The 24,450-nt window shown below is 42.0% G+C and overlaps 1 protein-coding gene across 1 annotated transcript in view; it reads left to right on the forward strand.

Annotated features, from left to right (window-relative positions):
• The window catches only part of tlcd2 (TLC domain containing 2), a 91,905-nt gene that overhangs the window by 16,655 nt on the left and 50,800 nt on the right, over window positions 1-24,450 (forward strand). Inside the window, exon 3 of the mRNA XM_078547931.1 lies at window positions 5,472-5,554. Coding sequence (XP_078404057.1) covers window positions 5,472-5,554 — 83 coding nt within the window. The remainder of the gene's footprint in view (window positions 1-5,471; window positions 5,555-24,450) is intronic.

The following is a 24,450-nucleotide window of genomic DNA, read 5'->3' on the forward strand; positions in this document are numbered from 1 at the left end:
GCCACACTTGGTTAAATGCTGCCTTGAAGTCAAGGGCACCCTCACCTCACCTCTTGAATCCACCACTTTTATCAATATTTGGATCAAGACTGTAATGAGGTCAGGAATTTTGTGGCCCTAGCAGAACCCAAACTGAGCATCAGTAAGCAGGCTATTGCTATCTAAGTGCCACTTGATAGCACTGTTGACGATGCTTTCCATCGCTCTGCTGTTGATCGAGAGGAGGCTGAGGGGATAGTAATTGGCCAGATTGAAATTGTCCTGCTTTTTGTGGACGGAACATACCTGGGCAATTTTCCATGTTGGTGGGTAGATGCCAGTGTTGTAGCTGCACTGAAACAGCTTGTCTAGAGGTGTGGCTAGTTCTGGAGCACAAGTCTTCAGTACAATTGCCGGAATGTTGCCAGGGCCCATAGCCTTCGCAGTATCCAATCCCTTCAGCCATTTCTTGATATCACATGGGGTGAATCAAATTGGCTGAAGGTTGGCATCTGTGTTGCTGGGCACCTCAGGAGGAGGCCGAGATGGAACATCCATTCGGCACTTCTGGCTGAAGATGGTTGCTTAAAAATTTCAGTTAAAAAATAAAATGTTTCATTGCCCAGTCCAAAGGCGTTTGAACACAATCAGTTTAAGAAGTTAGCAAAGTTGGCTCCCACCCGATATGTAAAAATGATTCAGTTGCTGGCTGAGACTTCCAACAACAGAAAGTGGGCTGGAATCTTGGATGCCACTGAAACATGTAATGTTTAAAACTTCTGTATGTGCCACTGAATTGTTCCCGGATGTTTCAGTTGAAATTGGCTCAATCATTTAACTCTTTCAGGACTATTAATTTTTTTTAAATCACTCATTTTATACTGCATATTTATCCAAAGTAATAACTTGTAAAAGTTCTAATGCCGCATGTTACTGAGTTGGCTGTTGTACGGTATGAAGAAAGTGGAAGTGGGACCAAACTGGATTTGCTGTTTCACTCTGCAGAACTGGAGCTTCTGAATGCAGTGACACTGATTTTGGCAGAGACAGTTGATACCACCCTCTGTTGTGCCAAAGGAAGTGGGGATGATTTCATCCTAGTTTTGAAAAAAAATGGTTTTTGGCTCATTGATTGACAATGTTTTGATTCAGCAGCACCAACAGGAACTGATGTGGTTGTACTTTAAGAACCTTTTCTCAAACAGTCCTTGCGTACTCCAGGACTCAGGATAGTCTAACCTGTCAATACTGTGAATGCTGCTCTGCCCTTGGGCCTTGGTTCCCTTTTGACCAAACTAAGATGTGACTGGTAAACTTGCACTCTTTCCATTTCTGTCTGACTCTTTTCAGGGATCCCCATCCATCTCTGGATGTGTCACCTCAGGCTATTTTCCTAGAACTGCCCTAAAGATGCTGATCCAACCCATTGAGGCAGGCCTTTCTGTCAGTCAAATTAGGATACACATGCATGCCTTTAGGAAATCTCAAATTATAGTTTCTGTTTAACAGCAAGCACTGTTCCTAATTACATGGAAACAGTTTTCAACTTTGGAGGGTATGGGGGTTTGGGGAAACAGGTGGCATCACATCAGCAGCCTCTAATGCACCCCATGAGGGGCAGTGAGGTAGTGGTATTGTCACTGGACTGGTAATTCAGAGACCCAGGGTAATGCTCCTGGGACCCGGGTTCAAATCCCACCACGGCAAATGGTGGAATTTGAATTCAATAGAAATCTGCAGTTAAAAATCTAATGATAACCATGAAACCATCACCGATTGCTGTAAAAACCCATTTGGTTCATTAATGTCCTTTAGGGAAGGAAATCTGCTGTCCTTACCTGGTCTGGCCTACATGTGACTCCAGACCCACAACAATGTGGTTGACTCTTAAAAGTGCCCTCTGAACAAGGGCAATTAGGGATGGGCAATAAATGCCAGTCACTCCCACACCACACAAAAGAATAATTTTTTAAAAACCCATTTGCCTTTGCATCGAACTTATTCAGGTGTGGGTATAAGGGCTAGAAACATTTAGTTATCTACTAACAACTTACATATTTAGCAATCAGCATACTAATTCTAAAGTAACTCTATTGAGCAATTTAAATGTTCATTTTAAAGTATTGATTGTTACTTATTTTAAAGTAGTGAAGATTTACTAGAATTATAGCAGGAAGAAGGTTTTAGTTATGATGAAAAATCTGGGGGATTGTGGCTGTCCCAAACTTGGGTTTGAAACACTGGAGATAGGGAGGGGGGTATTAAGTCCGGGATTTCCTGGCCCCGTTGTGGTGGGGCCCGCCGGGGGAGATTCAGCGGCCCAGCCAAGCGTCCATTGACTTTCGGCGAGACTGGGTGACCCCCACGGTGGGTGGGGCTGTAAAATCCTGCCCTAAGTGGAAAAACAAAATACTCCGTCGAACCTGGATAATATGTTACAGCACCACTTGGGAGGCCTGTAACTACACAGTGGCAGGGAAATAGGATTTTTCCATTAAAAAAGGTTGTCATAGAAAGGATAACTTTAAACATCATGGTGCAGGAAGTATGTGGTTTATTACACCGTAGATTGTTGATGCCAGTGAACCTTTTTAAATCCCTGTCAAACCTTCTACATGGGAACTCCATGGGGAGAATTTTCTCCCCGCTGGGGGCAGCTGGTAGGAGTGGGCGTGGGGCCAATCGCCGCCCGCAATCGGCTGCAAGTTGCCATTTTACTTCGCCAATTAAGGCCCACCCAGCATGACAGGCACCCAGAAGCGCTCAGTGCTCCCTGTGCGGGCGGGGGGAGTAGGCTGAGTTGGGGCCTGCACCAAGATACAGAGCTGCCTCAGGGAGATTGGTTTGATTATCAAACATTTTAATAAAGAAAAAAAACTTTTTAAGACATGTCCCCTCACGTGACAGTGTCACATGAGCTGGGACAGGTCAATGAACTTTAGTAAAAAAAATGTATTTGAATTATAAATCCCTTGTGAAATTTCATCCTGCCTGTGGATAAATGCGAAGGCCGCCTGGGCTCTTCACCTGTCCGCCAACCTTAAGGTTGGATGGGCAGCTCCGTTAAGTACTTTAATTAGTTTTTAAATGGCCTTAATAGGCCTTTGACAGTTTGGCGGGCGCACAGCCAACTCCGGTGCGCACCCACCGAACTGAATATCTAAATGACGTCGGGACGCGTGCGTGATGTCACCACGTGTCATTTTACACATCGGTGAACGGGGCCTGATCCCACTCACCAACCCGAAGATTCTGGCCCATAAGTTGGTTGAGTGAATGTAAGGGATCTTATGGCCCTATTTCAAAGAGCAGAGGAGTTTTTCCTGGTGTCCTAGATAATATATATGCTCCAAGCAACATAAATTGAAATGATCTATTGATAATCCCATTGCTGTTTGTAGTACCTGGTTGTGCAAACTGCCTACTGCATTTTCTATATTATAACAGCAATTTTTCGAAAGGACTTTGTTGGTTGTATAGGACATCCTGAGATTGTGATAAGTGCTATATAACTACAAGCTCTTTCTTTTCTTTTTCTCGCTTTCCTCCCCCTCATCCTCCTTCATGAATCTTTTTGCCGCTGTTATCTCAGGACAGGTTGTTATTTCCCATAATCCAATGACTGAGTGGCCCCCACAGAGGCTGAGATCAATGGCAAAGCACCTCAGAAACCTTCCCCTTTTCGGCCCACCAAAACCAAAATTACCCCCTCACCCCAGAACACAAGCAATTACATCAAATTATAATTAATTAAAATGTTTTAGAGTATAATCAATAAACCAAGAATATGTACGTACCTAGTTTCTACCATGTCTCTGACAACAAACAAAATCTGGTGGCAGAACCTTTGTAAATAGCATATAACTGTCCTATCATTACTGATACATTGTTATGACCACAGCCAATGTTATTCGCTGAGTAATTAAATCCCAAAGGGAAACTTGTCTGACTGATCATAATGTTTTTTTGTATTTTGAAAACGAGGGGAAAACTACTGACCCCAGAAGCGTAGAGTCCCAGTAACACTTTTAGCATTTTAAAATTAAAATATTTATTAACAAAAAGAAAAATAACTTAAACACAAGGTTAAAATTACACAGTTGAAACAGTCTTACGAAACATTCCCCCAAAAAAACCCACTTGGTCAGAACACACAAGTTAACTACTTGACAAAAACTCCCTTATAGATTTTAACTATAAAAAACCAGTAAAATTACTCAAGGCAAAAACTACTGCTACTTTAATAAAGTATATCACACAAGTTCTTACTCTCTTTCACTCTGCTGCGGAACCAAAGGAAGTTCAGAAACAGACTGTTTACTGAAAACAAAGACTTCCCTGGCTTGAAACTGGATGGCTACATCAAATTTACAACCTTTCTCAGCACAGAGCAAGTCTCAGGATATCCCCACTCCACACAGCCACACAACTCAATTAAACATCTCTGTTATATATCTGTTTTTCTCCTTTCAGCCTAGACTCCATTGTCCTAAACACCTCTTTGAACTCAACTTTTCCAAAATACAAAAATCTTTCATGTCTCCCTATCACCTCCACTTATAGGTCAAATAAAATTTAATAACCTTCCCTTGTTTCCTTACAAAACCTTTGTAAGTTGTAAAAGTCCTTTTATTTCTAACCTACCCTTTGAATTTTAACAGCTGATAAGTCAAGTCCCTACTTGCTTATTATGCAAATTTAAAACCCAACCTATTTACTTGAAATCCAACTTTACCAAAGTCTCTTATTACAAATGCATGCATCTTGCACCTTTACCTTTCATCTCTCTGTTCCCACAGACAAGTTGTTTTTACTAACCTTCCCCCAATTTAATTACCCCTGGAGACACACACACACACACACACACACACACACATACTTTACAGAATACTACCATATTCCCAAAAATATTAAGAAAGATAACTTGCATCTTCACAACATGTATACTTTGAATTGGAATTGGAGATCTCCTTTAGCCATTCAATAATGTTTCTGTCCCATTCATCAATTTCAGCATTTTGCTCATTTTGGTTGTGTCAAACCTGAAAATTATGCCACAGAATCACAGAATGGTAACAGCACAGAAGGAGGCCATTTGGCCCATCATGTTGATGTTTCCAATAGATTTGTTGAGCTCCTTTTATTAATGTAGTTCATTTGGTCTTCTAGAAAATTGGGTGTGATAATAGGATCTGTTTTATATATATATATATAAATGCACTTCCAAAATTTCCATTCCTTGAATTTTTAGTTTTGCAATTATTTTGCAGAAAACCACAGGCATTTTGTTGGGGAGAATTGAGGAAATTGCAGTGCAGTGCAGCATCTAGTCAGGGATGGTTTGGTGAGATCAGGAGCCTGAAATGTTCAATTTATCAAGCACAAACGTTCCTTATTTCAATGAGAAAATTCACTTTGTGCCAAGGGGAGCAACAGGCTAAAGAGTTAAACCTTTCAAAAACAAAAAAAACCTTTTTATCCTTGTCTTGCAGGTTATTTCATCCATGATTTTACAGACATGCTGTGGAACCAGAAGTTTCAGAATTCCTGGGAACTGCTTTTCCACCATGCTGTGGTAAGTGGTTTCTCAACAGCTGTAAAGTTGCTTTCAACAAGTTCAATCCTCCTTTGCCTCAGATGTTGTACACAACCCAGTCTGCCTCATGCAACAGGCCCTTTCATCACTGCGACATGAGTGATATTATCCCTAAGTAAATCATGATCCACATCAGCAGGCACCTTTTCATCCATTTTGTATTGACTAATAGTCAGTTGTTTGCTTATGATGTGTTCTTCTGAAGGACCTCTGTATAATAGAGCTAATTATTCCAAATTTGCTGCAAATAGCTGTTTGGGTAGTTGTTCTTCGAGTGTGGGATGGCTGTTCAACATGTGTGCATGCATGGCTGTTAAGGAAGGCAAGAAAGAGAAGCCAAGAAATTACTGTGTTAGTCTAACATCTGTGATGGAGAAGTTATTGAATCTATAATTAAGGATAGAATGACTGAGCACTTGGAGAAATGTGAGCTGATTATAGAGAGTCATCGTGGATTTTTAAAGGGTAGGTCATGTCTGATGAATCTAGTTCAATTTATTGAGGAAACAACCAAGTAGTAGGCAGGGAAATATCTAGGAATATAATGGCCAGGATTTCCCAGTCGGCGAGTGGGGGGCGTGTAAAATGACGCGGGATGACATCAGGTGGAACTCCCGACGTCACCCCACGTCATTTCAAATTTCAGGTGGGCGGGGGCTCAGCCGAATCAGCTGTGCGCCCAGCAACCTGTCAATGGCCAATTGAGGCCATTGACAAAGTAATTAACGTAATTATTGGACCTGCCCGTCCAACCTTAAGGTCGGTGAGCAGGCCGGGAGCCCTGGTGGGCATTGGAGAAAACATCAAACCTCATCCATGGGCGGGATGAGTTTTCATGTAGGTTTTTAAAAATTTAATAAAAGTGTAACTAAAAGTGATGGACATGTCCCAACTCATGTGACAGTGTTACATGAGGGGACATGTCAGGGAATTTTTTTTCTATTTTTAATATTGTTGACAGTAGAGCCGATCTCCCTGAGGCAGCGCTAAACCTTAGGGAGATGAGTGCACTCCGTGCGCATGCGCTAAAGAGCACATTCTCGGCTCAGGGAACCCCCCTCCCTCCCCCTGGCCAGCACAGGGAGCTCTCAGCGCGTCCTTGCGGACGTCACGCTGGGCGGGCCTTAATTGGCCCGCCCACATAAAATGGCGGCGCGGCCCAATCAGGGGCGCCGATCGGAGGCGCACCTCCATGTGCCCGCTCCTGAACTTCCCCACCCCCTCGATAGGGGGAAAATTCTGCCCAATATATAAGAATTTCCAGAAGGTATTCAATGTGGCTCCACATTAGACTGTTCGCTAAAATTGAAGATCATGAAATTGAAGGTAAATTATTGACCTGGTTAGGAGATTGGTTAGGGAATAGTAGAAAGTAGGAATAATAAGTACGTACTCTTAATTGGTTTGAAGCAACTGGTGGTGTCTCAGAAGGATCTGTGACAGGGCCTCAACAATTCACTATCATTATTAATGCCTCAGATAACATAGTGGAGTGCCATATATCCAAGTTTGCTGATGACATAAAGATTGGTAGTGTATTAAGTAGCATAGACAGGGGCATAAAGTTTCAAGATGAGATAGATTAAATGGAGGTGAACGTATGGCTCATGGATTTCGGCACAGCGTGAGGTCAATCATTTGGATAAAAAAAAGATCGAATATTGTCTAAATGGCAAACAATGAAGGTCCAAAGAGATTTAGGGGCACATGTACACAAATCACTAAAATATAATCATCAGGTACAAAAAAAGTCAAAAACATCAAAGGAATGTCAGACATTCTAGAGGACTAGAATGTAAATGATTGAAATTTTCCTGCAATTATAAACTTAGCTCTTGTCAGACCACAAATAGAGTACTGTGTACGATTCTAGGAGCTGCACCTTAGAAAAGATATATTGGCCTTGGAAGAAGCGTGTAACAGGATCATGAGATTGTTACCATAATTCCACAAGTTCGAATATGATGAGCCATTACACAAATCAAGCTTGCATTCTTTCGAATATAAAAATTTAAGGGGTGATTTGATTGAGATTTTTAAATCATTTTGAAAGGAATTTACATGGTATTTAGGAAGAAGCTTCTGCTGGCTGGGGGAGTCTTGGACAAGGGGTCATAACCTTAAAATCAGAGTCAGGTCACTGAGGAGAGTAGTTGGGAAACATTTCTTCACACAAAGTGTGGATCTACCTCCTACAAAAAGCAGTCGATGCTAGCTCAATTAATAATTTTAAATGGTGAGATCAGGGGATTTTTACTAGACAAAGGTTTAAAAGGAAGTGGAACCAGGGCAGGTGGATGGAGTTAAGATATAGATCAACCATGAACTCATTGAACGGCAGAACAGACTCAAGGGGTTGGAGGGCCTGGTCCTATATGTATGTGTATGTATGTTTCCGACATTGTAATGTAGCTTGCATATGTCTATGCCCCAGGTCCGAAGAGTCATATTGGATTCAAAACATTAGCCCTTTTTCTTTCTCCACAGGTGTTGCCAGACTTGCTGAGGTTTTTGCAGCACTTTGTTTTTATTTCCCATTTCTAGCATCCGCAGTATTTTGCTTTTCCATGTCCCTTTCGTATTTCATTGCCTAAAATTTCATATTCATGGCTACACACGATGCAAAGCTAGAAAAAATCTTTCTGCCCGATTTCATTTTTGTTTCTCGTTCTCCTGTTCTGTTTCTGTCATGTTGGCTTCCTTGCCTTCTGCTTTTCGATCAACCAAAGTGCAAGACTTCAAACAAGCATGTGAACAGGATCTTGGGAACTGTTATTTTTGTACTACAAAATCAGTAAAGTATAAAAAATAACTAAAGTTGGCCTGCAGAAGCTACCATTGAATGAAAGGAGAAGCTGAACTAATAACATTATTCCATCTAAACGTTTGAAGTTGATCTGAACCGCTGTGTTGGATTTACTGGCAATGCCACATTGCATAAGAAATTCATTTAAACAAAACAAGTGTGCATAAAATATTAATTCTTTGGAATTGCTTCTAAGCTGCTGTATATCCCTGGTAAAGGCTTTCATAGAGAGGGATGAAACTTAATTGAAGCACTTGATTGGAACTTCAAATATTGGAATTATTTTTCCGACTTGGTTCTTCCTGATTGATTGTCTTACGTGGGCCATAATGACAAACTCCTCCTCACTTCACCTTGGCTGTTGAAAGTGTAGTTTTAAAATTCTCCTCAGCCAGAGAAGCCTAGAAGCCTCTTAGGTAATTGAAATCTGCCTTGTTCCAATTTTAAAATCTCAAAACAATGTTAACCATGAGTATTTAGATGTTGTGATAAATATATTTGAGATAGACTGCAGAATTTTCTATTATAGCAACAATTAACATTCAAAGAAAGTATCCGAACTTTCTATTTGCAAACCTCATCGACACTCCCCCAGCCACCCGATCTGACTTTACATGTGATAGAAAAGTACAAATGACACCTAATATAATAGGATTTCATTCTCGGGTTTCAATGTAGTTGGTTGTACTTAGAACATCAAAGCCACATCAATTCCTTTGAATTTGAGATTTTTCTCAGGAATAAGAGTGTGACTTGATGAAACATACTTTCCAAAAACGACAGGACCTACCTTTTATTTTTACACTTGCTCTCTGCTTTATTGCTGTTTGCCTTGCTATGTATTTTCAGCATTTATTTTGTTTTCTGTCAGAGTTCCAAATTTTTTGTTTTATTTGCTGAAGTGGAGGTTGGAATAGACTATCTGAGATGTGCTACAGTATGAGTGAGAAAGAAGTTGGGTCTCAGGAAGTGCAGGTGTTTGTAACTAAGAGAAACTGAAGGTTGTGAGTAGGCATAGTGGATGGTAGGGTGTAGTCTGGGCGGGAGTAGAGGGGGGCTGAATCTAGAAGGGATGTGGAAGTACTTGGATTTTGGAACTCTTAATAGCATTGAGGTGCTGAAAATACATCCTTGGCTATCCATCCTCTCTCTCAATTGCTCATTTTGTTACTAGTTGAAGAAGGTCAGGGAGTTTGGAGAATCTGGCAGCACTTGTTCAAGATGCAGGCTATAGAGTGGAGGTTTAGAAGTGTACCTGTGACCATAGGAAGAGGAGTCATCCATTCAGTCCCTGGAACCCGTTATGCTGCTATTAGATCATGGCTGATCTGTGCCACTGATCTATTTACCAGCCCTTTCTCTATATCCCTTGATATCCTTGCCAAAAAGAAAACTTTGAAAGTTTCAATTGACCCAGCATTCTCAGCATTTTCAAGGTGAATTCCAGATTTCCATCATTCTTTTTGTGACAAAATGCTTCCATATTTCAGTTTTAAAGACCATAGGGAGACCACGAGTACAGAGCACTGGACGGGAACTGAGTTCGGGGAGCACTGAGGAGGAGATGGGAATCAGAAGCTAAGTGAGATGCCCAAGTGTAATCCGGGCGGTAATTAATGGGGAAACCTAGCATGGAGCGGAAACACTGGGAGTTTTTTTATCCTTTCACAGGATGTGGGCATCACTGGCTAGGCCATATTTATTGCCCATCCCTAATTGCCCTTGAGGTGGTGATGGTGAGCTGCCTCCTTGAACCGCTGCAGTCCATGTGGTGCAGGTACTCCTACAGTGCGGTTAGGAAGTGATTTCCAGGATTTTGATCGAGCGACAGTGAAGCAATGGAGATATAGTTCCAAGTCAGGATGATGTGTGGTTTGGAGGGGAATTTACAGGTGATGATGTTCCAGATTATTATCATGGTGCCAGACCTTGAGGATAGCACAGCTGGCCATTGAGAGTGGCTGTTTAGGTCAATACCTAAGTAACGTTTCAATCAGGTTAACTTTTTGAGTCAATATCACAGATGAAGTGTTCCATTCTCCTGTCTCCTGGTTCATATGTTGACTGATTCTCATTGCTACTGATTTAACACATGTAGCTTTACAAAATATTAAACATTTTACTTCAGTGTGCATGAAATTTTAAATAGATCTCAAATCTTCTACCAGGAACATATACACACAATATTGTATCAAATGTTATGGTTGTTTGTAGATGTCATTTGCAGGAGAGATCAGATACAGAAGGAGCACAGTTGATTTAAACAAGGTCCGCTGGGATTCCATCTAAACAAAGCCTGATCATGTGTTTTGATCATTAATATGCACGTGAGTGCAATGCTTATCATAAGCACAAAGTAGAGCAGGTAATTGGAATGGTGTCATTGGTAATTTGTAGAAGTTATTGCAGCTGAGACCTGTGGTGCTAGGAATATGTTATCTAGACAACATCCTGGTCTTATAGCACAAATGTAAATAGATATTTTTTAAATGAGCACAATTTCTCTGTAAGGTTATAGAGTCTATTTTAAAAAGAATTGTATTAATATTATTTAATGTTATAGAATGATACAACACAGGAGATGGCCGTTTGGCCTATTGTATCTGTGCCAGGTCTTTGGTAGAGCTATCCAATTAATCCTATTCGCTTGCTTTTTCTATCAAAATTTTTTCCCTTAAGGTATTTGTCCAATTTATTTTTGAATCTACATCCGCCACCCGATCAGGCCGTGCATTCCTGAACACAATGCGCTGGTTTTTTTCCAAAAAGGAAAATGTCCTCATGCTGCCTCTGTTTGTTTTGCTAATCACCTTAAACCTGTGTTTTCTGGTTACCAACCATTCTCCCACAGGACGATATCACTTTATTTACTCTATCCAAACCTTCACACCTTTGAACACCTCTATCCAATCTCCCCCGAACTTTCTCTGCTCTAAGGAGAATGATCGCAGCTTCTCTATTCAATGTACATAACTGCAATCCCACATCCCTGGAATCGTTCTAGTGAATCTTTTCTACACCCTTACCCAAGGGATTGACATGTTTCCTAAAATGAGGTACACAAAATTGAATACTTTTTGCTGCTAAAATTGGCAAAGGACGAAACTCCAGCCCATTGTTGAAACAAAGGATGAACTTCTGACCTATATCTGACTTGAAACTCAGTGCTGACACTGTGTAACAAAAATGGGAAAAGGATTTTATGCATTCATTTAATGAGTAAAAATATATAATTTAGTAAAGGGGAGAGGAGAAGTAATGAAATAATATTGCTGAAAATGGAGGAGCACATGCCAGTGACAATGATGGGGTTCTAAGCGGGCATATGGCGACACGGGCTGGATAGGGGAAGGATTGGCACAGATGCTGGTACACAAAAGTTGAGCAATTGTTCAGTCTTGTCTGTTGTGCTCAGCTCCACAGGGGTCAGTGGATCCAGGACTTGGGGAGTGGTGGGAACATGTGATATTCTATTGCTGAAGTCATATGGGAATGAATCACAGGCCTAAGGCAAGCAGATTGATGGGTCCATAATGGAGAGGAAGTGGTCAGTATGTCTGTTGTAAGTCCTGGAAAAATAAATACATAGCTACAATATAGCAAAGAAACTACAGCAATGCATTGGGCAGTGAGTGCAGACAGATTGGCAAAGCTAAGATAAATAGGGTGTGCCCTGCACAAATTCTGGGATTGACCAGGAAAGCTAGAATTGGGTCAAATTGGTACAGAAGTCAGGATCTGGGCAACAATAGAAGTAAGTGGACATGGCCAAATAAATAGCAGGAGACCCCAGAGCACCCAAGGCAAGAAGGATTGAGGCTGGTTAGAAAGAAGGGTAGGGCCACAATGGTGTTTGAGAAGCAAGGTCGTTGTGGCTCAGGGTGAATTCAGATTCTGGATCAGCCAGAGAGAGTAGATATGGGTGTAGAGAAACTGGACAGAAGCCAGATGCTGGCTTGTTCAAAACTAAGCCATGATTGTATTAACAGCCTTGGGTCTTTGATAGTACTTTTGCTTCTGAGTCACAAGGTGGTGTGTTCAAGCCCCACTCCAGAAACTTCAGCACAAAATCTAGGTCGATATTCTGGTGCAGTGTTGAGGATGTGGTGTTGTAATGTTTGTGTTGTCCATCTGATGAAACTTTAAACTGAGGCCCCATCTGGCCTCTCAGGTGTACTTAAAAGTCCCATGACCCTATTCAAGGAAGAATTGGAGAACTCTTGACAGTGTTCTGACCAAAACCCATCCATCAATCAACATCACTAAAAAAGATTTTTGTATCATAAGCACATTTCTATTTGTGGGTCCTTGCTGTGTACAATTTGGCTGCTCTGTTTCTTACCTTACAACAGTGATCACATTCCAAAAGTATTTCATTAGCTGTAAAGTGCTTTGGGATGTCCTGAGGTTGTGGAAGGTGCTTGTGTAGAACCCTGTAGAGCCCAATAATTTTTAAAAATAGATATGAATTTCCCAGTGATGAATGCAAAGGAATTGCACAACAAGATTTCACGTTTTAAGACTGTTATTGTAACAAACAAACTAAAATCAACATCAACTAAACATCATTCAGTGGGAACATAAAACACTAAACTACAGAAAAGATATTCAAAATTAACTTCATAACATGACTGAAACCCCCACACTATGTTTATACATTACACTGCACTTTCAGCAGTAATGTAGTCTTGTGTTAAAAGTCCCAAGTTGCACCTGGCTTAACGGGATTTAATCTCCCTGCCCGACTAGGGTGAATCTTCCAGTGTCCTTTTAAACATAGTCCCCCTCACTCAGTCTTCTGAGCATAATCGAATGGATTTCCAGTGGCATGCGTTTTAGACAGGTATTGCGGACGAGACAAAAAGGCAACAGAGAAATACTTTAGTTCAGCAGTTCAGGAGAATTTATTAAGTATTAACATTCAACAAAACTTAGAAAACCAGGCAGTAGTTTACAGGTTGCTACAGGCTTTGCTTCCCATTTTGACCTTGGAGAGCAGAGCACGTTAGGACTCATCACAGGGTCTTCCCGTGACACAGTGACGCTGCCCTTTGTGATGGTCTCCGGCTCTGCTGTGACAAGAGCTTTTGGCTCACATCTTTTATACAGTTTCCAGTGCCTGGATCTCCTTGGTGTGGCGTGATTTGCACTTGCTATGATTACGTTTGGCCTGGTCCCTTCCAGGGGTGATGTGATTCATATCAGTTTTGGATCAGTTCAAACCAGTTCAATCTGTCCTTGCAGTTACATGAGTCATTCTTTTAAGCCAGCATGAGCAATTTCAGGTAAATATACAGTTTGCAGTCAAGAGGTTAAAATCTAACATTTAGGGCAGAATTCTGCCTTTGGTGGGGGTGCTGGGCGGGGGTGGTAGGGAAGCTGACTGCTGCCCGCGATCGGGACTGGACCGTGATTTCATGCTGGTGGGCCAATGTGAAACACAAACTTCAGCGTCAGCACTGGCTGTGCGGGGGTGGTGGGAGGGGGAAGAGGGTGAGCAGGCCAAGCGGGAACTTCATTCATGCTCTCTTCATAACCTCCCTGAGGCACAGAGCTGTCTCAGAGAGATGGAACGTTTTTAAAAAAGAAAATGAAGGAAATACAAATGTCATAAAATACCACCTCATGTGACTCATGGAGCAGGGACATGTTATTAATTAAATTTTAAGACTTCTATTTTTATTTGCTTTTGGAAACCTTATCCTGCCCGTAGATGAGGTTTTCCAAAACAATGCAAACGCCACTTGGCCTTTGCGCCTGCCCTCCAACTTTTAGGTTGGACAGGCAGTGAAAACTTCACGTTAATTGATTATTTAATGGGCTTAACAGGCCTTTTAATTGTCAGCGGGTGGGCTGCCGACTCTGGTACGCGCCTGCCAACCGAACCAGCGCGTGACTGCACGTTGACGTTGGCACACTCAGTCATTTCACACTCAATCGGCTCAGGATCGCGCCCACCCGCTGAGCCGAAATTTCTGCCCTTAAAATTGAATGTTGACATGATTTTCCCACAGAACTAATGTACCCTGTGCTTTAAGCTATTTAATTTAAGCCCTTCTCCTGTGACAGCGGTCCTGGGTATCCAAAGATCATGTTTCAGGCAAAGTGCACACAGCTTCTTGATGATACAACTAATGTGAAGGGCTGAGCCTTTGGCTCGGTGAGCAGAGGTGGGGCCCGCTCGCCGAGGTGTAAAATGATGCAGGGTAACGTCAGGCGTGTGTCCCAACATCACTGCGCGTCATTTAGATTTTCAGCTTGGTTGGGGGGTGGGGGGGGCAGCCGACTCAGCTGCCCCCCCCCCCCCACCCCGCCAAACTGTCAGAGGCCTGTTAAGGCCAGTAATTAACTAACTAAACCGATTGAAAAGCCTGCCCATCCGACATTAAGGTTGGCAGTGGGCAGGTGACCAGCCCAGGCAGCCTTCGCATTTTCCCACGGGCAGGATGAGGTTTCATGAAGGGTTTATAAATGTAATAAATGTTTTCGTTAAAGCTCACTGACATGTTCCAGCTCATGTGACACTGTCACATGAGGGGACGTCTTTAAATTTTTTTTTTTGTTTATTAAAATTTTTAAAACTTATTGATTGAATTGATTTCTGTGCTTTTTCACGCACATGCACAGAAGGGTGAACTCCTGACTCAGGGAACCCCTCCCCACTCCCTCCCCCGCTCTCCCCCCCCCTCCCTCCCCCTCCCCTCTCCCCCTCCCCCCCCCCTCCCCCTCCCCTCTCCCCCTCCCCCTCCCCCCTCTCCCCCTCCACCTCCACCTCCCTCCCACCCTCCCCCTTCCCCTCCCCCTCCCCCCTCCCCTCTCCCCCTCCCCCCTCTCCCCCTCCACCTCCCCCCCACCCTCCCCCTTCCCCTCCCCCCCACCCTCCCCCTTCCCCTCCCCCCCACCCTCCCCCTTCCCCTCCCCCTCCCCCCTCTTCCCCTCCCCCCCTCCCCCTCCCCCCTCTCCCCCTCCCCCCCTCTCCCCCTCCCCCTCCCCCCGCCTGCACAGGGAGCGCTCAGTGCTTCCAGGTGCACATCACGCTGGGCGGGCCTTAATTGGCCCACCCCACATAAAATGACATGGACCTGATCGGGGGCACCAATCGGGTCCGCGCCCACCCCTGCACAACCCCCCCAATAGGGGGAAAATTCTACCCTGGGTTTCAACGATGTTTAGCAATTGTCAGTTACCTAAATTTGTTGTACAGACATGAGCAGTTTAAATGCATAAAATTAAACAGTTTAAAACACATAAAACTAATTATCATGAGGGTAATTAGTGGTGTCACTTAACAAAATGGAGTATTAATATGATTAAAGGTTGACTATAATTGAACACAATTCCTTTGAATGTTAACATAATTAGCACAATTGATTACCAAACATTATTCCCTTACAATTTTGCAATAAATAAATGCAAGTCTTTTCCATCTGCTGCACTTTGAGAAATATGTTGCAGTTGATTTTAGTCTCATTGTAGATTCTGCAATTTAATCTTTCTGGGTTATGAAACTAACATCTAGCCAATTAACATAATTGTCACTGAGGTTATGAAACCAGCTAACTTTGACTTGCCAGATGTATCTCATCTTAACCAATCTTTGAAAACATCGACCTGTGATGTTCTAGAATGTTAAGTTAGTAAGCAGATCTGATATCCTGTTGGAAATCCCAAGCTCCTCTTTAGTTTAATGGGATCTCTTCTCCCTGCCCTACTAGGGTGAATCTTCCAGTGTCATTTTAGACAAAGTCCCCTTCACTCAGTCTTCTGAGCATCTGAGCATAATTGAATGAACTTCCAGTAGCAACATTCCCTCTGGTGACTCCTTGGTCTTTAACTCTCAACTCTCTTTGTTTCTTTGAACCAAGAATCTGCCTTCACCAGCACTCTGCTTGGTGGTTAATCCAAAAAGGGTCCTTTCCCCTGCCTGTTAAAGCAGCATCTGGTGTGGGTGGTCTTCCCAAAATCTCTCATTCTGACTGACTCTGAGAGCCTGGGCAGTAGCCAGGCCAGCTGCCCCCTCCTTTGTGTCACCCTGCTCTCATGCCCACATGTCCGTCCTTGGCCTGCTGCATTATTCCAGTGAAGCTCAACGCAAACTGGAGGAACAGCACCTCATCTTCCGACTAGGCACTTTACAGCCTTCCAGACTGAATATTGAGTTCAACAACTTTAGATCATGAACTTTCTCCTCCATCCCCACCCCCTTTCCGCTCCCCCCCTTTTTTTCAATAATTTATATAGATTTTTTTTTTCCCACCTATTTCCATTATTTTTAAATGTATTTTCATCCATTGTTTTATCTCTACCTTTTAGCCTATTTCGAACCCTTCCCCCCACCCCACCCCCACTAGGGCTATCTGTACCTTGCTCGTCCTGCTTTCTACCCTTAATGTCACCATTTAGCACATTTCTTAGATAATATCACCACCGTCAACACCTCTTTGTCCTTTTGTCTGTGACATCTTTTGGTTATCTCCACCTATCACTGGCCCTCTATCCAGCTCTACCTGTCCCACCCCCCTTAAACCAGCTTTTATTTCACCTCTTTTCTATTTTTCCTTAGTTCTGTTGAAGAGTCATACGGACTCGAAACGTTAACTGTGCTCCTCTCCGCAGATGCTGTCAGACCTGCTGAGTTTTTCCAAGTATTTTTATTTTTGTTTTGGATTTCCAGCATCCGCAGTTTTTTGCTTTTATGTCAAAACTTGCACCTGATTTTGAGTGAGTATCAATTTGAGTTTAATGTCTCCATAACAAGCAGGTCACTTCATTTGGCTCCGTGTAGATTTTGTAAGAAGTCACTTGGGCTTGTCTCCAGGCATATTTTGTAGGAGATCACATCCCCCTTGCCAAACTGTTTCATTAAAGGCGACAGTTTAAATAGTCATGTGTTATGAATGCTGGACTTTATAAATATGCTACATAAATGAAAGCCTTTTATTTGCACCACATTTTGAGAAATATGTTGCAGTTGATTTTGATCTCATTGTAGTTTCTGAAATGTAATCTTTCTGGGTTATGAAACTAACACCAAGCCAAATATACATAATTGTCACCGATGTTATGAAGCCAGCTAACTTTGACTTGCCAGATGCATCTCATCTTAACTAATCTTTGAAAACATCAACCTGTGATGTTAAACCAGTAAGCAGATCAGACATCCTGTTTACTATATTCCCATATTTTGATGACATGTGATGCTGGTTTGATGCATGGATTGAGAAAGCAGGAGAGGAAAAGCATGTATTAAGTTTCTTGGAAAGAGCTTTCACAATACCAGCAGGAGAGAGAACTTGGCCATGTGACCATAGTGAAGGTGCCTGAATCTTAGTTACTAAACATCAGGAAATTGGATGAATAATTCAACAAAAACAGGTGAGGTGTGTCAATTAATTCCTTTCAGACAGAGTCCATAAAATTATGAAATGTGGCAGAGTGCCAACACTAGGATGCTATTTCTATTAATGGCATTGGATTAATAAGCAGCTGCAAACTATCTGCTGCTGTCTCATTCTGTGTCTTGGATGAATGGATCAGAAATTAGCTCAAAAATTGACGGCTAGAATCTGCATGTGGATTCTCTGACTGGTGATCAGCATTAATGTCTTTTTTCAAAAAGATAAAAGCTCTCATCATTTCTCCAGGGCTTCCACAAACATTAGAGCAGCAAAACCCCATAGAAATTGACTTCAGTTTATATTTATCAATTTGTGCCAGTAACAATGTAGCCAACGCTACTTTTTGTATTTGTTCACGGGAGATGGGTGTCACTGGCTAGGCCAGCCTTTATTGCCCATCCCTAATTTCCCTTTAAAAGGTGGTATTGAACCACCTTCTTGAACTGCTGCAGTCCATGTGGTGTAGATACATCCACAGTGCTGTTAAGAAGGGAATTCTAGGATTTTGACCCAGCGACAGTGTGATATAGTTCCAGTTCAGGATGGTGTGTAACTTGCAGGTGATGGTGTTCCTATGCATCTGCTGTCCTTATCCTTGGAGGTGGCAGAGGTCGTGGTATTGAAGGTGCTGTAGAAGCCACCTTGGTGAGTTGCTGCAGTGCATCTTGTAAATGGTACACACACTGCTGCCACTGTGCGTCAGTGCTGGAGGGAGTGAATGGTTCAGGTGGTGGATGGGGTGCCAATCAAGCATGTTGCTTTGTTGTGAGCTTCTTGAGTGTTATTGGAGCTGCACTCATCCAGGCAAGCGGAGAGTATTCCATCACACTCCTGACTTGTGCCTTGTAGATGGTGGACAGGCTTTGGGGAGTCAGGAGGTGAGTTACTCACTGAAATATTCCCAGCCTTGACCTATTCTTGTAGCCACAGTATTTATATGGCTGGTCCAGTTCAGTTTCTGGTCAATGGTAACCCCCCAGGATGTTGATGGTGGGGGATTCAGCGATGGTAATGCCATTGAATGTCAAGGGGCGATGGTTAGATTCTTTCTTATTGGAGATGGTCATTGCCTGGCACTTGTGTGGTGCGAATGTTACTTGCCACTTCTCAAGCCTGAATGTTGTCCAGGTCATGCTGCATATGGATATGGACTGCTTCAGTATCTAAGAAGTCGGGAATAGTGCTGAACATTGCACGATAATCAGTGAACATCCCCATTTCTGACCTTATGATGGAGGGAAGTAGCTGAAGATGATTGGGCCTAGGATACTGCCCTGAGAAACTCCTGCAGTGATGTCCTGGGACTGAGGTGATTGACCTCCAACAACCACAACCATCTTCCTTAGTGCCAGGTATGTCTTGAACCATTGGAGAGTAATGTGCAGCTGATCCATGTTACAGCCACATACCACAGTGAGAGAAACCTATCCTGAATGGATTGATGAGCCTGAATAAGATGTTGTCCTTGTATAAAGCTCCTGTCAGTGGAAACTGTTGAAACAAAAATGTCAGCGTATTTAAAATAGATGGGAGATATACCATATATACTTGTTTATAAGTCGATCTCATATAAAAGTCAACCCCATGACTTTTGACCTTAAAAAAAAGTAATTTTTCATGTACCTCATGTAAAATTTGACGCTAATTTTTCAGGGATCAAACCAAAGGAAAACAGTTTGCTTATCTGGGACATGGTCAAATCCCACCTTGTCGATGATGTAATCTGTGATATGAGATCAACCAACACTGATGTGACAGTTATTCCTGGCGGTCTTGTGAGTGTTGTTCAACTCATGGATGTGGGTATAAATAAATTTGACAAGGACAATTGGTTGTCAGAAAGTGAAAAAGGATTCACTAAAGGTGGAAGTATGCAAGCACCCTCACTGGCAACATTGTGCCAATGGGTCATAGATGCACAGAATGAACTTCATCCCAATATTGTCAAAAAAATCATTTCTAATCTGTGGAATATCAAAAGTTCGACAGTACTGGGGATGACTACATGTAGAATTATGATACTGAAGTTACCAGTACTGCCAATGTTGGTGAAAGTGATGATGGTGAAAACTTTGAAGATCCATGTGATGTTATTCAGCCAGGCCATTGGGACAAATTGTTCAGTGATTCAGATTGTGATCAGAGTGATTTTGAAGTGTTGTGGTTAATTCATTATGGTTTACATTTATATAGGGCAGAGTTTAGCCCTTGTCGGGCGGGGGCAGTTGGGAAGCTAACCACTGCCTGCAGTCAGGGCCGGACCGTGATTTCACACTGGGCGGGCCAATTAAAGGCCCCACCCAGTGTGAAAGACGAGCGGCAGCGCTCAACGCTGCCTGTGTGGGCGGGGTGGGGGGGGAGAGCGAACTTCACGCGTGCCCGTAAGTGTGCGCTTGCAAATCTCCCTCCCTGAGGCACAGAGCTACCTCAGGGAGATGAAAACTTTTCAGAAAAATAAATAAAAGCACATAAAATGTTATGAAACATGTCCCCTCATGTGACTGTCACATGAGCAGGGACATCTTATTAAGTAAAATTTTTATATTATTTTTATTTGCTTTTGGAAACCTCATCCCGCCTGTGGATGAGGTTTCCTAAAAAGTGCAAAAGCTGCTTGCCTTTTCACCTGCCTGCCCACTAGAACCGAAATATCGCGTAACTGCACGTTGACATCAGGACGCTCGCCCAATGTCAACATGCGTCATTTTACGCTTGAGCAGGTCAGGCACGTGCCCACCCACCTAGGTAAAAAATTTTCTCATAGTGTTGGATGAAATGCATATAGTTTATAACGTTATAAATAAATGTTAAAGCATTAATATGAATTTTTTTTAGTGTTGTTGGTTTTTCCTTTATTCCATTGTGACAACCTTTTTTGGGCCCAAATTAAGTAGGTATGTCAATCCCTCAAAAACATTACACATGTAAAATTCGACCCCATGTTATAGGACCTGGAAATGATTCCCAGTCGCCAAATTAATGGACTCTATACACCCTCTCCTCCTACAAGAGACACCTGCCAAGTTAGAAGCCTCCTGTGTAAATTAGGTGCAGAGCTAAGAATTTCATGGTTATTCTGCTTGAAAATATCTTTGTATTCCTGTTTTAACTCATTAGTTACTAACCTATAAATGTAGACAAATGTATTGGGTCTGTTTTATACAAAAAAAAATCAGAAAAGGATTGAAATATGAAGTAGAGGGAAAAAAATGATAATTGATGCTGTTCTCACTTGGATGCCAAGCCCAAACCAAATTCTAATGTTGAAATTGATGAAGGAATTACATCATACACCTAATCAGTTATCACATTAAAATAACAGGGAAATTTGAAAGAACATCGTGTTTGTAGAACACCAGACATAATGTCTACCTTGCAATGTTACCTCCTGTAGTTACAATGCAAGTGTTTTCATTTGGGAACAAGTAGATCACAGCACTAACCTCCCTTCCCCTGGGTATCCATTTGGTAATTAATAAGGATTCATGATCGAATAAACTTGCACATCTTCAGCACTTCAACTCTTTTGAATTGCTTTTCAATTGTAGTCACTTATTAGGTGGGCAAGTGGAGCAGCCAAATTGCAAACAGATAAATCCCACAAACAGCAATTTTCGTAGCTGTATTGTATAATTGTGAAGAAATACATATTTGAGTAACTCAAGAGCCCTCCTTTTAGCTTTATTGACAGCTGATTATGTTTTTAATTATCCTTCCTCGCCCACTCATTCTGAAATGATTGCAGGCTTGGGATATGCAAACAGCAACGTTTAAAGGTCCCAGGTCTGGTTTCCCACCCAGCCCAAATTACAGATTGACAATGGTGAGAGCATTAGATTAGGCTTCAGCATCCCTGGGTTAGGAAAGGAAAGAAAATAAATTAGGAGAGTTTAGGGTGAGAGGAGGGGACCGAGGTGTGTGTGCATCAGTCATAGGCTTAGTTGTGATGCCCATGTCTGGCCTTGCATGAGCTGCTGCATGGAATGTGTGATTTTACACACATTCAAAAACAGAGCATGGCCAAAACAGACCCAAGCATCAGTCACTATCCAAAAGGAAGGGAAGCAATCCCTTTTAACTTCCGTAAAGATGTGTTTTATTCTAGTGCTGTAGAACACCAGAGGTATGACCATCAGGATGATACTGGATTAAATTGAGAGTAGGCTGCATAAACGTGGTTTATATTACCTTGAGTTTAAGAGATTGAGGAGTGATCTGATTCAAATGTTTAATGTGTTAATATTTGATGAGGTACACAAGGAAGAATTGTTTCCTCGGTGGGGGTGGAGATCAAAAATTAGGGAATGTAGAATAATAGAGAACAGGATAGGAGGCTATTTGAAGCATTGTGCTTATGCTGGCTCATTTAAAGAGTGTTCATTCCCTCATTCCTATTTTTTGTCTGTAAGTTGTTATGTTCCTCAGCTTTCAGTCAAAGACACTTTTAAAAATTATTTATGAAGCCAGCTCCCACTAATTTTTCAAGTAGAGCATTCCAGATCCTGATAACTTGGTGGTTTTTTAAAAAGTTCCTCATCTCACCTCTAGATCTTTTGCCAATGATTTTAAATCTTTGACTGTAGGTTATTGGCTCTCTTACCAGATGGAGTAGTTTTTCTCTATCTATGTAGTAAAACCTCTCATCATCTTGAAAACCTCTATTAAGTGATCCCTTAACCTTCTAGAATCATAGAATGGTTACAGCACAGAACAAGCCATTTGGCCCATCATCTCTGTATTGGCTGTCTGAAGGACAATTCACCAAGTGCCACTCTCCTGCCTTTTCCCTCTGGTCCTGCAAATTTTTCCTTTTCAAATAATGATCCAATTTCCGTTTGAAAGCCTCAGTGGACTCTGCTTCCACCTCATTCTCAGGCAGTGCCTTCCAGATCCCAACTACTCACCGTGCAGAAAAGTTTTTCCTGATGCCACCATTGCTTCTTTTGCCAATTGCCTCAAATCTGTGCCCTCAATCCTTCCGCCAATGGGAACAGTTTCTCCCTATCCACCCTGTCCAGACCGCTCGTGATTTTGAATACCTCTATCAAATCTCCTCTCAGCCTTCTTCAAGGAGAGCAGCCCCAATTTCTCTAATCTTTCTTTCCTCATCCCTGGAATCATTCTCATGAATCTTTTGTGCACCCTAGCTACTGCATTCACACCCCTCCTAAAGTGTGGTGCTCAGAATGGGATGCAATACTCCTGTTGAGGCTGAAACTGTTTTACAGATTTAACATAAATTCCTTGTTTTTGTTCTCTATACCTCTATTGATAAAGCCCAGGATGCCGTATGTTTTATTAAATGACTATTAAATTACTAAAATGAATGACTTTACACTTTTCTGCATTAAAGTCTTTTGCCACTTGTCTGCCCATTCCACCAACCTGCCGATGTCCTTTTGAAGTTCTACACTATTCTCTTCATAGTTCACAATACTTCCAAGTTTCGTGTCATTCACAGATTTTTAAATTCTGACCTGTACACCAAGGTTTAGGTCATGAATATATATCAGGAAGAGCAGGGGTTCCTGGGGAACTTCACCATAAACCTTCCTCTAGTGTGAAAAGCAAGCGTTCGCCACTACTCTCTGTTTCTGCTCATTCAGCCAATTTTGTATCCATGTTGCTACTGTCCTTTATTTCATGAGATGTAACTTTGCTCACAAGTCTGTTGTGCAGCACTTTATCAAATGCCTTTTGGAAATCCATGTACACCACATTAACACCATTACTATCATCAGCTTTTTCAGTTACCTGATTAGAAAACTTAAGCAAGTTAGTTCTACACTATTTTCGCTAAACAAATCCATGCTGGTTTTCCTTAATTAACTCGCATTTGCTCAAGTGATTATCTTGTCCTGAATTATTGTTTCTAAAAGCTTCCCCACCACCGAGGTTAACGTGACTGGCCTGTAGTTGTTCTTTTTTGAACAGGGGTGTAACATGTGCAATTCTCCAGCCCTCTGGCACTGCCCCCGAGTGTATAAAGAAGATCAGAAAATTATGGCCAGTGCCTCCACAATTTCCATGCTCGCTTCCTTCAGTATTCTTGGATGCATCTCATCCAGTCCTGGTATCTTATCAACTTTAAGTACAGACAGCCTATCCAATACGTTCTCCTTATCAGTTTTAAACTCAGGAACTATCTGAACTACTTCCTCTTTCACCAGGACCCTGGCAGCATCTTCCTCCTTGGTAAAGACAGATACAAAGTATTCATTTTATACTCCATGTAGTACACTATCCTTTTTGGTCCCTTATTGGCCCCACCCCTCCCTTTAACACCCTTTTACTATTTATATGCCTACAGAAGACTTTTGAATTCCTTTTTTGTGTTAGTTGCCAGTCTCTTCTCACACTTTCTCGTTACTTCACTTACTTATTTTTTCAATTCTCCTCTGAACCTTCTATACTCAGCCTGGTTCTCAGTTGTATTGTCCACCTGACACCTGTCAGAAGAACACTTTTTCTTCTTATTCTTAGTCCCTATCTCTTGTCATCCAGTGAGCTCTGGATTTGTTGGCACTACCTTTCCCATTCGGAAGAATATATCTTGACTGTGACTGAACTATTTCTTTAAAAGCAGCCTGTTGTTCAGTTATGGTTTTTCCTGTTAATATTCAATTTCAATTTATCAGGGCTGGAGTCCATTCTTACCCCATTGAAGTTGG

The sequence above is a fragment of the Cetorhinus maximus genome, chromosome 9, assembly GCF_964194155.1.
Source record: "Cetorhinus maximus chromosome 9, sCetMax3.hap1.1, whole genome shotgun sequence".
NCBI lineage: Eukaryota > Metazoa > Chordata > Chondrichthyes > Lamniformes > Cetorhinidae > Cetorhinus > Cetorhinus maximus.